Source organism: Quercus lobata, chromosome 4 (assembly GCF_001633185.2).
Source record: "Quercus lobata isolate SW786 chromosome 4, ValleyOak3.0 Primary Assembly, whole genome shotgun sequence".
Classification (NCBI taxonomy): domain Eukaryota; kingdom Viridiplantae; phylum Streptophyta; class Magnoliopsida; order Fagales; family Fagaceae; genus Quercus; species Quercus lobata.
This window is the reverse complement of record NC_044907.1, coordinates 96,315,983-96,331,631: the sequence shown is the minus strand read 5'-3', so window position 1 is coordinate 96,331,631 and position 15,649 is coordinate 96,315,983. Positions and strand designations below refer to the sequence as shown.

The following is a 15,649-nucleotide window of genomic DNA, read 5'->3' as shown; positions in this document are numbered from 1 at the left end:
AAGAGCTGCATATTGAGAAATTGATTCTTTCTATCTTTGATCTTAAAAAAAAAAGAATCAGATTCAAGTCCAGATGCATTAACAAATTCTATTATTTTATATGGATTGTAAATAATATAAAATGTCTTTTTTAATGAATGTTTTATGAATTATTATTTATATTAGTTTAAAATATTATTGATTGATGATTGTGAAAGGGAGTTTTTATTTTTGCTCTGTTTTATGCTTTGTTAATGGGTATCATGACAACAATCTAAAATTGACCTACCTTTGCAAGTAGAAAATTTGAATGGAAAAGCATTTGTTTTCCAAATATAATTAAATGAATATAATCTCAAGTTTGGATGAGAATTCTACATAGTTAAGAAAGCTTTTGACTTTGTTATAGAAACCGACAAAAAAATTTAGCTTGAGAAGTGCAATTTTTTTAATATAGCAAAATTACAAATTTGATATCTAACTTCTGCATGTCGTAATACATTTCTCAACGTATTTTATTGACAAGCTTATATTAGTAGTACTTCAAATGAATGTAAGAGCAACAATGGAAGAAGATTAAAAAATTACTTTAAAGTTGTCTTTCAATTTATTGGAAATTGATATTTTAGCATTTATTGGATATTTGAAGATGTAAAGGATTGAAATCCTAATTTTAATTTTAATTTAAGTTTGATTTATATTTTCCATTTCATAATTTAATGTTTCATATCAAGGATAGGAATCCTAATGTGAATTCAAAGATGAAGAAATAAAGAATTGTTTAAATCTTCGTACACAATAGTTTTCCCATGCATTGCACGGATTAGCGACTAGTTATGTAGTAATGAGAATGACCCTCGATTGTCTACCTAGTCATCACAAGCACCTTAAAGCAGTTGTTAGACTTGCATCTCTGTTGGGTTTTAAATTGTTATTCTGTTCTTGTCATATTAATTAAAATATGCATGAAAAGAGATCAAATCATATTAAATTATTATGTTGTTGTATATATACTTGTATGCTCTAATTACTTGTTTAGAAAAGTTAGTATAAGCTAGCTAGGAAGCGATTGAAGATGTTCATGACCTGTTTAATTTAGAGGTCGTCTTAATTAATTAAGCGTGGGGTCACAGTCTCAATGTCACACGGTGGCGGTGCGGTTCCATATCCGTAAGCATATATACACGTTGCAATATGCAAAGTGCAAATACAGCACACACCACCACGTTGGTCATGGCATGCAATGCCACGTTGACTAACTTTAATGATTAACGTGGCCTACTCTTATACTAGACACGAATATATGCAGTATCGGCTATCTAGTATACGTGAGGAATGAATATATTATGTACAGCCTAAACAATTCATATATAAGCTAAGGTAGTGGCCCTAGTGGGTGATGAGGTTATATATATACACTAGTAAATCGAACTTGTGGCATATATAGGCAAAGACAGATTAAGATAGATTGGCATTATATATTACAGTGATCGAGTAGAGAAATCAGAAGTGATGTCAGGGGCACAGGGAGCACAGCCACCGGAGTCAAAGACTGCAACAACATACGAGTCAATATCTGGGGGAGAGAACAAAACCAAGATTGAGATACATTCAAAAGAGGATCAGGGTATGATTCAAATAGATAAGTTGCAGGACATGGTCGAAGATGCAGCTGGAAAAGGTGGCCCTGTATTTGGTGCTGGTAAAGATGAAAACAAGCAGGACCTTGGTGTTACAGGGACACCTGCGAATGAGAACCTCACCTAGCTAGCTCTATAGTAGTAGTGGTGTAATAGTGTAATACCAAATTACCAATATCTCCCTTATATCATAATATATGTATGTTTGAAATTTGAATAATCTTAATTTTTGTTTGCGGATGTCGATTATAAATATATTTGTGTGTTATTAATTAGAGGATTGATATTTGTAATGTGAAAGGCCTAACATATCACTCAAGAAATATATTTGTAACTTTGTATTCTCGAGTTTCTTTTACTCCTCGCTGTTTCTATTGTTGAGCAACCTAAGCTTGGCGAGCCTCATGGGCTTGGTCAATAATTTCTAGATGATGATTTCTACCTATACAAAAATCCAGGAATTGTTTAGCAATGGAATAAAAAATATAAAATGAAGTCAAGTGGTATGTATAAGTCAAATTAATTATCTCAATATAGTTCTCAGCCAGTTCAAACCTGGAGAAAAAGAGGAGAGGATTGCAATGGCTCAAGGCCAGTGTACTTTTCATAAGTAGGTGAAAAATACATGTAAATAATTTGGTTAATTTTCATGAGTAGGTGAAAAATACATGTAAATTATTATGATTAGTCTGCTTATGTTCTACAACTAATTAAGGCTTTATTGTTGCAATCTCATTGGTCAGGAGACACATATAAAATGAATCTAGTATTTTATAGGAAGTAAAACCTGTGCAATGTTTCTTTTATCATTTTTTTTTTTTTTTTTTTTTTTTTTTTTTGAGAAACCAATCGTGAAACTTCATTAATAGGACAGAAAACTTCTGTCAGAAAATACAAGAGTAGCTACATCTATATGGATATCCTCAAACCAAATTGTAGATTCATACAAGGTCTTAGCTAACTTCACTAATTTATCTGCCACCATATTACCCTTGCGCTTGATATGTGAGAACTGAAAACTCCTCAAAGTCGCTGCTAAATTGCGTGCCTCATCAACTAAGTGGCCAAAGGGCAGCCATGCTTGGTTGATCAGAGCTGAGTTGTTTGAAGATAGTCTCTGAGTCGCCTTCGAACACGACGTCCCGAATGTCCAGATCAATGGTAAAAGCTACTGCCTTCCTGCAAGCTAAAGCTTCCAAGGCTTCAACGGTTGGGGGGAGGAAAATACGTTCCGAAAGTGCTGCGATAACTCGTCCATCTGAGTCACGTGCCACTACTCCCAATCCCGCCGATGCCAAATCCTGGAACGTTGCGCCGTCATAGTTTATTTTATAGAAACCCGGTGGGGGTGGCAACCAATGGGTCGGATGAGGGGCTGCTTCCTGCGGCAGTGGTGGGTCCTGCGCTGAGTGGAATTCCTGAAGGCGTTGAACTGCATCAGTATAGATCATTTCCATAGGCATTGTCACCGTCCCGAACTTTCTTGCATTCCGATTGTGCCATATACTCCATTCGATGTACGCAAATAACTCAGCCATTCGCGAATTGTTTTGTGCAAAGACTCCTTAGAGCAAATCACGGAAGCATTTGAATTTCTTCAACGAGAATGCTCTGCATTGTTCCGGCTCCCACCAAGTGCCTTTAACCATCGGACAGTCCCAGAGTGCATGTATTGTATCCTCAGTGTTGTCACCACAGCGCTCACAAGTCGACTCCGGCAAGATATTCCGTTTTTGCAAGTTTTTCTTTGTAGGTAAAGAATCGTTGGAAGCCCGCCACAAGAAATGCCGTATTTTATTCGGCACATTCAGCAACCACAACTGCCTCCAAAACTGGTTGTGTGCATTCGGATTAGATGGGCCAGGTTCTGAAACTACTGCCTCCATTGAGAGAAGGTGATACGCTGATTTGGTGGAGTAACAGCCATTGCTTGTGGCAGACCAGATGAGCTTGTCCTCGGTGCCCAAGTTACTTAGAGGTAAATTGATTATTGCCTCTGCTTCGTGGGGGAGAAATTCCTCTCTCACTGTCTAGCCTATGAAGCACGGGTGCGTTTCGGGACTCGGGTGCGGGTGCGGGTGCAGGTGTAGGACTCGGCAATTTTTGAAAAAGGTGGGTGCGGGTGCGGCAGGACTCGGCGATTAAAAAATTATTAAAAATATTTTTATAATATATGTTTAATATATTGCTAAGCAGACTTTTACTTTTTCACATTATATAAACAAATATCAAATTTAAGAACAATAGTAGATAACAACTAAAACATGATGTTCATAAATTAAATATAATCCACAAGATTGAAACTAAAACATTCCATGATGTTTGAAAATTAGAATACAACTCATAAGTTTGAAACTAAAACAAAATAAAAGATAATCAACAAGACAATCAAACACAAATATCATCATCCTCAAGATCAATAGCTTCACTTCGAACTTCACTTTCACTAGTAGTAGCACTAGTGTTAACATTCCCAATAACTATAGCCTCCAACTCTGGCTCATCAAGTGTAAGAGGTGCATTCTCAAGAATTCCAGCTCCTCCATGCATGTCGCTCTCATTCCAAGAGTCTCCTGCAATATCCCACATCTTTGTTGCGGTATGTATGTACTCTTCATTGCGCCTTGACAAGAGTCGAAGATTAGAATGCACATATACCAAATCCTTAGCGCGTGCAGGAGCCATTTTGTTTCTTTTTAAGGAATGAATGAATTTGTACGTGCTCCAATTTCTCTCAGCACATGAGGATGAGCAAGGTTGTCCAAGAAGTTTAAGGGCAAGGGTTTGAAGAGTTGGAAATGCGAAGCCATGGTATTGCCACCAAACCAAAGGTAGTAAGGTCCACCTATCCGTCAAGGCACTTGGTGAAGGAAACCTCCCTCCTGAAAATTTAGCAAACTCATACTTCACCACCGTTAAGTCATTCTCATCTTCAAAGTATCGCTCCAAACACTTGCTTCTTTCCATAGAAATTTCATGATCCCGATGTGGAGGGATGCGTTTTGGATTCTTCGAAATCCATTCAATGGAGTAATACCTAGTTAAAGATTAAAAAACAAATATAGATCAAACGTGTGTTTTACTAAAAGGGTGAACTAAGGAAAATAGATAATAAATGTACTTACTTAGGATTTAAGGAATGAGCCAAGCAATGTAGTGGTGTAGAATTTTTAGTCCACCGATCAATGAGTATATCATACACCACACCCCAAAATGAGCTATATTGATCATCTTCCAAGCCTTCACGCCAATATATCATTGCTTTCACCTTCTCTATCATGGAATCCCACATCTCATACACAAGATGAAGACAAGGCTTATCTGTGTCGGCTATTCGTAGCATATCATTAATGGGTGCCGTGAATTCAAGGATATAATCAATATTATCCCACCAAAGATCACTTAGAATCATATCTTTCACCTTTTGAGCTTTTCCAACGTCATCCTCCCTATAAGAAGCCCATTGGTCACTAATAGCCATGGCTTGAAGGCATCTTTTTATCAACTTCAACCTTTTCAACGTTACAACCACCGAAGCAAATCTAGTATTAGCAACTTGGAGCAATTTTAATGGACAAAATTCATTAAACATTGCCAACCTCATAGAATGGTTCATGATAAAAGCACGTATGAAGGATGCATCATCAGCAACACGTGTAATCCAACTACATTCCTCATATGTAACTTCATTCTTTTCAGTGTTTTTTGCTGCACAAATATTCTTCAAAACTAGATTGAGAGTGTGGACAACACAAGGTGTTCAAAATATTTTAGGATACTCACCCTCAATAAGAGCTCTAGCAGCCTTCATCACATTTGCATTATCAGTGATGACTTGGACAACTTTTTCATGTCCAATCTCTTTTATAGCATCCTTCAACACCCCAGCAATGTAATGCTTATCTTTGAACTCACCTGACCCATCAATTGCCTTTATAAACACTGGACCCCCATCTGATACAGCCATAATATTAATAAGAGGCCTCCTTTGTGGATCTGACCATCCATCAGAAACTATACCTACACCATTTTCAAGCCAAGAGTCCTTAATTGGTTTCAAGAGTCTTTCAACATGAGTTCTTTCCTTTTGCAAAAGTGTTGTTCTCAAAGCATTGTATCCAGGAGGAAGATAACCTGGAATGCTATGAGTAGCAGCAAATGCATAGGAACTATGATAATGTGGGTTCCTTGCAAAGTTAAACGGAAGCCCACCAGTGTAAAACATCCTAGCAATTCTACTATCCAAATCATGTCTAGCATTATTCTGAAATGCTTTCTCCAAAGTAGTATTCATAGTCACCTTCCTCCTCTTAGCATCAACTAGATTTGTACTATGACTACTATCACTCCCTTCTTGTCTCCAAAATGGGGAAATAGGTATCCCACGGCCTGGGGGAGGTGGGGGTAAGGGAATTTGACTTCTCTGTTCTTGCTCTAACTTATTAGTCTCAACTTGATCATGCATTCGCTGCATTTCCAACCTATGGCTCTTTGACATATTACGGCATGCTCTAATACCTTTGCTAGAAATTTATAATAAATGAGCCTTAACCCTAGAATAAGATCCCATAAAAACTATATCACAATAGTTGCACTTAAAATATGTGTTTCCACCAGATTTAACAGATGCACCAGCTGGTTTTTCTACTTTAGTCACATACTGCCAAAGAGGAGATTCAGCATTTGACACTTCTTGTGAACTTTCTGTGCTATTAACTTCGTCCATTGTAAATTCAATAGATTCAATTTAACCTACAAATAATAACTATTAACTAAATAAATTAATGATAAATCAAACCAAGTTCACAGCAACAAAACACAACAGCCAGGTTTGCACTGTGAACTTCACAGCAAAAAAACACAAAACCACAGAACCAAAAAAACCCTTTAACTCCCACAAATAACCTACAAATAATAACTATTAACTAAATAAATTAATGATAAATCAAACCAAGTTCACAGTAAAAAAAAACACAGCAACCAGGTTCACAGCAAAAAAAACACAGAACCCTTTAACTCCCACAAACCACAAATCACAAATCACAAATCATAGGTTAACAAAACCCTTTAACTCCCACAAGAATTGAAAAAGCAAGCAAAAAAACACAGCAAGCAGTCAAGCACATAAATTTTCAGATTCACAAATTTATTTCTAAGCAATTTGAAAGAGAGAAATCGTAAAGAACAAAGAATAAAAATTCAAGAAAAGAGCAGAGAGAGCACACCTAAAGGCCGAAGCAAATGCAGTGTGCACACAGCACTTACTATGGACGGAGCACACAGAGATGAGGGACAGAGCACACAGAGAAGGCAGAAGGGAGATGAGGGACGGAGTGAGAGAGGAGTTTTGGACAAAGTGTGAGGGTCTGAGGGGTCTGGGTATTTAGGTTAAGACCTTAAGTCAAACGGTGCGTTTGCACCTTTTTTTTTTTTTTTTTTTTTTTTGAATTTCGGCCTGACTCGGCCGTTTCGGCCATTTCGGCCGATACAGGCCGATACGGATCGAGTCGGCTCGATTTGGGCCGCGTCGGCCTGAGTCGGGATCCGCCACGTGGCGCGACGCGGCACGACGCGGGACGGACGCCGATCTGTGGCGTCCCTCCCGCGTCGCTGCGTCCCGTCGCGTCGGACGCGGGTGCGCCGGCCTGGGAGCCATGTCCGTGCATCCTTGCTTCTAGCCTCTTGCCCCTTTCTTCGTCGATGAAAGCACAGACCTTTGGGTTGTTGGGAAAGTTTTGTTGGGGCGATACCACCCGACTTGCTTGTGAATCCGGCAGCCATTTATCCCCACGGATCCTCACACATTTCCCATCTCCTATCCTCCACTTCAACCCTAACCACACAACCCTCCTTGCTTTTAGTATACTTGACCAAGCGAATAACCCGTTCAACTTTACCCCCTCATCCAGAATAGTGCAATCCGAAAAATATTTTGATTTGAATACTTTATAGAAAAGGGAGTCTTTGTTGTGGAGCAATTGCCATACCTGTTTGCCTAACATTGCAAGGTTGAAATTTTCAATATCCTTGAATCCTAACCCCCCTTGGCCTTTCGGTTTGCATAGTTTCTTCCATCCCACCCAGTGAGTTTTCCTTTTATCTCCCTTGTACCGCCACCAGAATTTCCTGATAAGAGCTTCAATATCTTTGCATGAACTCTTTGGAATTTTGAAACATCCCATGGTAAAAGTAGGCATTGCTTGGAGGACCACTTTTATCAAAACTTCTCTGCCATCATGCGACAATAATCTTTCCTTCCAGCCTTGCATTTTATGCCAATTCCTTTCCCGAATATAGCTGAAGCTTTGCTTTTTTGCTCTCCCCACAAATGATAGCAGACCAAGGTATTTTTCATAATTCGAAGTAATCTCCACCCCAAGAAGGGTTTTGATATTTTCTTGCATGTGTGGATCGATATTGGGGCTAAAAAAAAGTTGTGTTTTGTCTTAGTTGATTTGTTGGCCTAAAGCTTCTTCATATTGTTGCAAAACCTCCAAAATAGTGGCACACCCTTGAGTATTTTCTGGACAAAAAAACAAGCTGTCATCTGCAAAGAACAAATGGGAAACCTTTGGCCCTGCACTACAAAGAGATACTTCTTTGATTGAACCTAAATTTTCAGCTTGTTGTATGAGAGAGTGTAACCCTTCTGCACATAATAGAAATAGGTAAGGTGATAACAGGTCCCCTTAACGGAGGCCTCTGTTAGGAGTGAAATTATCATGTGGTTCACCATTAACCAAAACAGAAAAAGAAACAAATCTGATACATGAATTGATAAGTGAAATACACCTCATATCAAAACCCAATTTTTCCATTATTTTTTCGAGGAAAATCCATTTCACTCTATCATAAGCTTTGCTCATGTGGAGCTTTAGGGCCATCAGCCCCATTTTTCCTTTTCTTTTAGATTTTAGGTGGTGAAGGGTTTCAAATGCAACAAGGATGTTATCAGAAATCAATTTGTTTGACAGGAAGGCACTTTGTGATTCCGAGACTAACTTGGGAAGTAATTTTTTCAGACGGTTGGCTACGGTTTTGGATATAATTTTATATAAGACGTTGCAAACCTTATAGGTCGAAAGTCCTTGGCTTTTTCAGGTGATTTAATTTTTGGGATCGGGGAAATGAATGTGTGGTTTAGGCTATTAGGCATGGACCCCAAATTAAAAAATTTTAGAGAAGCATCAATTACATCCTTGCCAATAAAGTTCCAACAAGACTTGAAAAAAATTGGAGACATACCATCTGGTCCTAGTGCTGTTAATGGCTTCATTTGTTTCAAGGAACGTTCCACCTCCTCTGCTATGTAATCTCGAACCAATTCAGCATTCATTAATGGGGTAAGCTTTATCTCAATGCCTCGAAGAATCTATTCAAAGCTTGAAGGGGAAATGGAGGTAAAAATTTGCTTGAAATAATCCACCAAAGCCTCTCCAATCTGCCTATCACCGTCCACCACAGACCCATCCTCCAAAATTAATTTGGAAATAAAGTTTCTTTTGTTTCGGTGGGTAGCTTGGCTATGAAAATAGCTTGTGTTCAAATCCCCACTCTTCAGCCAATCTATCCTTGATCTTTGATGCCACAAACATTCTTCCTTCACCATAAGATCATAAACCTCACCTCTTAGCAACCAGAGCTTATCATGATTCGTCCCCGTCATGGACATGTGTTCTGCTTGTGCTAATTGTCTCTTTTTTTGAGCTAACAGATGGCGAATATTGCCAAAAGATAGTCTGCTCCATTTTTGCAAACTCAATCGACAAGCATCCACCTTGCATGTTAACCTCCCAACCAGTTCACCCACATTTTTTCCCTCCTATGCAGATTTAATGATCCCCTTACATCTTTCATCTTTGAACCATACAGCCTCGAAGCGAAAAGGCCTGGATTTCGTATAAAATCTAACATTTTCATCGTCGGAACATAACCACAATGGACAATGGTCAGATAATATACCTTCAATGTGGTGGAGTCGAACCATTGGAAACAATTCAGACCATGATAGAGTTGTAACGCCCCAAAATCATAGGCAAAAAAAAGTCTATTTAATCTGAATAATTCATAAAAAATATTAAATAAAAGAAACTAGCAACCTTGAATCTGATTACAAAAGTCAGAGCTCTAATTCACCAAATACAAAACATCCTCAAAATAATTCTCCAATACAAAGTTTAATGCCATAAAATAATAATAAAATCCTCAGTTCCACAAAAATAATTTGTAACTTCTGTCTTCCAAGAATCTCTACTCCAGTAATCCACCTAATGTATCTGTAATGGGAAATGAAGGGGGTGAGGTAACTCAATAAGTGGAATTCACTAACATTGGGGTGTGGGAACAAACCTTTTAAATAAATAATTCTTTCAACAAATTCATAGCTTATAACTCATCAATATTTTGTCATTAACTATTTCATGTAAAAGAAAATAATATCTTTATATTGTGAGCCATCATAATATATATATTGATACCATCACATAAGCAATTCCCTAGGCTTTTCTCGTGGTCAACGTTTACGCCCCGTTGACAGGGTTGTGCTGTCCCCTTTTTGGGACTGGAACCTCCTTTCATCCCATTTCTCAAGGATGGCTCCTTTGGAACCTAAAGGTACACTCCCTTGCTAAGGAGCTTCCTTTTGGATCCTCAATAGTATGCTCCCTTGCTAAAGAGCTATCAAATGTGCACTGTCCCCTTTTGGGACAGTCCCTTACTAAGGACTAGCTGCAACATGATTGTCCCTTGCTAAGGACTAAATACCATACTGAGCTTCTAATCACGACTAGCCATAGGTTTTCAAAACATATTCAATATGCTCACAAAATAATCCATTCATACTTCTCAAAATATAAAGGCATATACACACATACAAGTTTAAATAAAATTAGGTTGTCCCACAAGTTTTTCATAAAAAGAATAGCCAATGTGCACATCAAACATTTGTAAAATATTCATTTATATATAGAATATCAACATATTCTTTCGTATAAAAGAGTTTAATAATTAACACGGTTTTGGGAAAACCCCCAAAATTAGTAAACACCACTTACCTCTTAGTTGCAAAAATAAAGGAAATCAACCTCCCTCGAATCACAACAATTCAGTAGAATTAGAACCTAGCAATACTAAAAATAAGTTTATCAATACACAATTTCCCACTTCAAAATTTATTTTCACACTTAAACGGTTTTATCCTAAACAATATTAATATATCCAAAATCCTCTATTTATTCACTTAACTATCAAATTTACTATTGGAAGCCACGTATTGTCTTAATTTGTTGCATAGCATTCCCTCTTGATGCCACTGGATGTCCATTGACTCTAACCATTATATATATATAAACCTATCTGATCAACCCAGCATATAAAGCTATTAATCAAAGGTGGGAGCCATATCTTAAAGTTATGTCAAATCTATTTCAAAGCCTATGGAGGACCATACGGCTATATAAATAAAAAGTTCCTATTTTAATATTGTATTCATCAACCCAAAGACCCAAATCCTCTTGATGCCATAAAGCAAAGGACACGGCTGGACACTAATTGGGCAAAGACAAAAGCAATGAAAAGAGATAAACCATTATATATAAAAACCACAAGCAACCCTTTTTCCTTTCACAAGGTGACAAAACAATTGATAAAGTCCAAGCCTATTAGACACAATTCAAAGCTCTGGACATGCAGCCATAATTGACCATTCTTATCTAATATAATACAATTATAGGAACCCTTTTTCTTTAATATATTGAAAGGTTAGACTTTATGAAGTCATGCCTTTTGTCCTATTAGCTACTAAAGCCATTTCATGCACAATTCCTCTTTGAAAACGTGGGATGATTTCCTAGTCAAAATCAGTTTTTGTTTTATTTTATTTTTTATTTAATAACATGATGACAACATTGAATTTCAAGTCCACACCTACCCTTGTGTTCTGTGCAGCACAAAGACTCATACGTAGAAATCCTCCATCCTAGCTGTGTAATACATCAGTAGTCCTTAAGCTAGATAGACACATGCTAGGTATCACATAAATAAAAGAACCCAAATAAAGAGGAGAGCTGACCTGATTCTCCTACACAGCCGTAGAGAAGACAAGAAACAACTTACTTGTATGTTGCGGCTGAAAATAAAAAGGGACTTCTTATGTATATACACATGTAATTTAGGAGGAAAAAGGCTAGGGTTTTTCAAGGCCCATATATTTACTTATGCCACCTCACTTGGGCTTCATATGCCAAAGTATTTATATTATTTTTAATATCTTAGGCCCAAATCAATTTAATCCATTTAATTATAGGCCTCCTCTATAATTTATGTATAATAATTTAATTGATATCAAAATCATGGGGTGTTACAGGAGTTGCTACCCCTCTATCCAGCCAAATCCATATCATCTCTCCTTCAAAATGATTCTTACTCCATGTGAAAGGTGGCCCAACAAAACCCAAGACCCGAAATTCACAAAAATCCAAAGCACTCCTGAATTCTCTCATCTGACGTTCCTGTCTTGGAGCACCCCTCTTCTTCTCCTCGGCTTTGGTGATTTCGTTGAATACCCCCACACAAAGCCAAGGCAAATCCATCTTCAAGCAGAGGTGTCTTAGTAGTGCCCAAGAATGTTCTCAGTTGGCCGTTACTGGGTTTCCGTAAAAACCCGTTAATCACCAGGCCTCATCCATTCCTGGGTTAACTACTGCATCAGTGAATGTTGGTGTTGAATCTACAACTTTGAGGTTAAGTCCATCCTTCCAATAAAGTGCCAAACCACCACCTGTATTGACCCTTGGCTCAATGAAAATGTTCTCCCTATGTATTTTCGAACAAAGTCTCTTTAAGTGACTGTCCTTTGCTTTAGTCTCCATAAGAAAAAGTATGGATGGGGAATATTTTTTCACCAACTTGGTGAGCTCCAGAACTGCCTGTGGCTGTCCCAATCCACAGCAGTTCCAACTTAAGTAATTCATTGGGTTTGGCAGGGCTGCTTTGCAGCCTCCACCATTTCAGAGTAATCGTCATGAGCAACCTGGATTATTTGTTGTCGTTTGGAAGGGAAATCTGATGAAGATGAGTATTGGCATTTTCTGGTAGAGGGTGGTTCAGGTCCTGGGGTTTTTTGAGATAGAACAACCTCACATTTTTTGCGAGTCCAAGTGGGCAAAACTAAAAGTTTTGATAACATGGAGGAATGCAATTACCGCTATCCTAATTATCATGATTTTGAAGAATCTGAACGTGTAAAACAAGTGGTTTTGAATCCACTGAAGCAATGGCCAAAGAGTAGTTTTGTACTTCTATACACTTAATTGTATTGCACATCTTTGCAAATGTAAAAGCAAGTAATTTGGGCCCAAAATATCAGAAGGGAATTGCATAATATAAGACACATCTAACAAAATTATAATTAGAAGACAAAATTCATAAATTCTAGAAAAACCGGTAGACAATTAAATCTAAATTATAATTTAAACACAAACTTCATAAATTCTAGAAAAACTGGTAGACAATTAAATCTATACATCTCTTCTAGAACTGTATAGGTTTTCTAATTAGATAGTTCGCCACAGGCTTTATTGTATTCGGCCCTAAGTAAAATCTATTGGCCTTTTTTCTTGAACTCAAGAAAAGTAAAATGTTTTAAACACCCACATACAAGCGTTTGGGTTTCTGTTTTCTCTATTCTTTCTCTTTGTTCTCTCTCACCATCATGCATTGGGGTTGCCGTGGTCATCAATGGTGGTTGTGGTTGGGTTAAAAATTTGGGTTTTGTGATGGATTGATTGGGTTTTATAACAGGTTGTAATGGTGGTTGGACGGTGTTGGCCTCTTATTATTATTATTATTTTTTTTTTTTTTTGTTTTTTTTAGAATCATGTTGGGTTGATTTCTATGTGAGAAAGACACAAAAATTTATTTAATGTATTGTATTCTAAAATAAAATATGAAATGTAAGGTGTATTATAAAATTGGTTAGGTAAAATAGATAAAATGTTTTTTCGTTATCTAAAATGCATTTATTTTTTTATTTTTTCCTTTACATTTTCAGACGAGAATACTCTTATTTTACTTGTATTTAACAAATTCTCACCCTAAGATATGGGTAGTGCACATTATCTCCATGGAGAGTTTTTCTCTAAGGTCACCACTACCTTAACATTGGAGTGCTTAAACCAGTGCCATCTGAGTCACTTTTTGTTTTGTTTTTGTTTTTCCCATTGAGATATTAGCCATTTGACTATTATTGGTTCATAATTATGATCCATTTCAAATTAGTATGGAATTTTTTTTTTGTCATAAATTGAAAGAGTACTAAAAAAGAAAATGAATGGTGTGCATATATATATATATATATATAGAGAGAGAGAGAGAGAGAGAGAGAGAGATCTATTCTAGCTTACCTGATCTAAATGTATGTGTGTTAAACTCCCTTCTAAAGACTTAAACACTGACCCTTACTACTCACACCCCACAAGCACTTATACTTGTGAAGTGTCCATACTTGTGAACAGACCTCAGAAAGCATTGACAGCAAGTCCTTGGGAAAGTATAAGCAACTCGCCACAAGCATAAGGAGACTATAGTGCCCGAGGATGTTGACATGTCCTCAGAAAGACTAAGGACCAATTCTGAAGACCATCAAGCATAAACCAAGGAAGAGAAGAAAGATTATCGTCAAACAAGAAAGGTAAGAATGCAGATAAAGCACCTATCACCTCCACATTCAATGCACTAAGCCCACTTGGTTGGCCGCATTAATGAGAAAATAACCATTGAACAGTGTCCTCACAGCTCATAGCCTAGTGTAACAACTTTTTAGTGAGATCTTGATGGAACACATATTAAGGAAAATGAACCCTAACCCTCCAAGTGGAAGGCCAAGATATGACCTTGGGGACTATATAAGGCAGAGAGGCCACTGTGAAGAGGGGATGTAAACATCTGAAAAAGGAGAGAAATAAGAGAATCATCATTGTAATCTTAGAACAAGTGTAATTTGTATCTCAGACCAAACACGAGGAACATAATATAAGCAATCTGAGGTTATTTTTAACAAATTCTCGCATCTCATACTTATACTTAACATTTATCCTTTAATTTCTAACTTAGTCCAGTCCACCTAAATAGAAGTAACAAAGGTTGATTGGCATCCCACCTTTACAAATGAATTGTGTGAGGAAAAAAGCAAGTTTGACTTATTTTTGCCCGCCACAATAAGATAATTAAAATAATAATAAAAAAAAAGGTAGCAGAGGAAGCTACTTCACGGCAACAGGTCAAGAGGGCTATTCATTATATCATTAATAATTAAACAATTGTCGTGCCATGAGGTCCATGACTACACACTGAAGACACCCTTTTCTATTCAGCAAAAAGAAAAAAGAAAAAAGAAAATAAAAATTGATAGGCTTGTCATACGTACTAGAGGACTTGGAAATTTAAATACCGATATGGTCCATGCATATGGACCCAATAGATTTATTGGTGGTCTTATATTGGCTAGAAGTCAATTAGGTCCTTTGGTTTTTCTGTGAAGACTGACAAGTTATCACAGAAGACTTGTCAAGGGGAAACATCAATGCAAATGCAATAAGGACCAAACTCACCTAGCCCCAATCATGGGTTAGCTCTTATAAACCTCAAGTCAAGATCCTTATTACTATCAAAGAAATATTGCTGTCTGGAAGTTTTTGGATTTTTCGTTGTCATTATATCCCGATCAAAGCAACTAATTTTCCGCTGCATATCTTCTTGGGCCAAGATCAAAAGCATGAAGTCCTGAGTTTAAATCTAACAAAATGACTTCCTGACATTAGAACAAGTATATTGTAATTGAAAATCAAAAATCAAAAAAGATATTTTACATTTGTTAGTCTTGAGCAGTGACACTGACAAATAAAGAGTATTAATGCATTCTTTGACACGATTCAGTCTTTGCTATACTAGTCGTGCCACTATGACAATGATAGGTCCTTCAACCGTGCAATACTTGTTTTATGGTTAAGACTATTGTCACAATTTTTCATAGT

General features: G+C 37.2%; 1 protein-coding gene across 1 annotated transcript; it reads left to right on the top strand.

Annotated features, from left to right (window-relative positions):
- The first annotated feature begins 1,381 nt into the window (after positions 1–1,381).
- LOC115986250 lies at positions 1,382–1,746 on the top strand. The gene has a single exon (XM_031109096.1). The coding sequence runs from the start codon at positions 1,492–1,494 to the stop codon at positions 1,744–1,746; it is 255 nt and encodes an 84-aa protein (XP_030964956.1). The 5' UTR covers positions 1,382–1,491.
- The last annotated feature ends 13,903 nt before the right edge of the window (positions 1,747–15,649 follow it).

Bases quoted from the DNA above. Each gene is read 5' to 3' on its own strand.
- LOC115986250 (XM_031109096.1), top strand. From the start codon at position 1,492: ATGTCAGGGGCACAGGGAGCACAGCCACCGGAGTCAAAGACTGCAACA.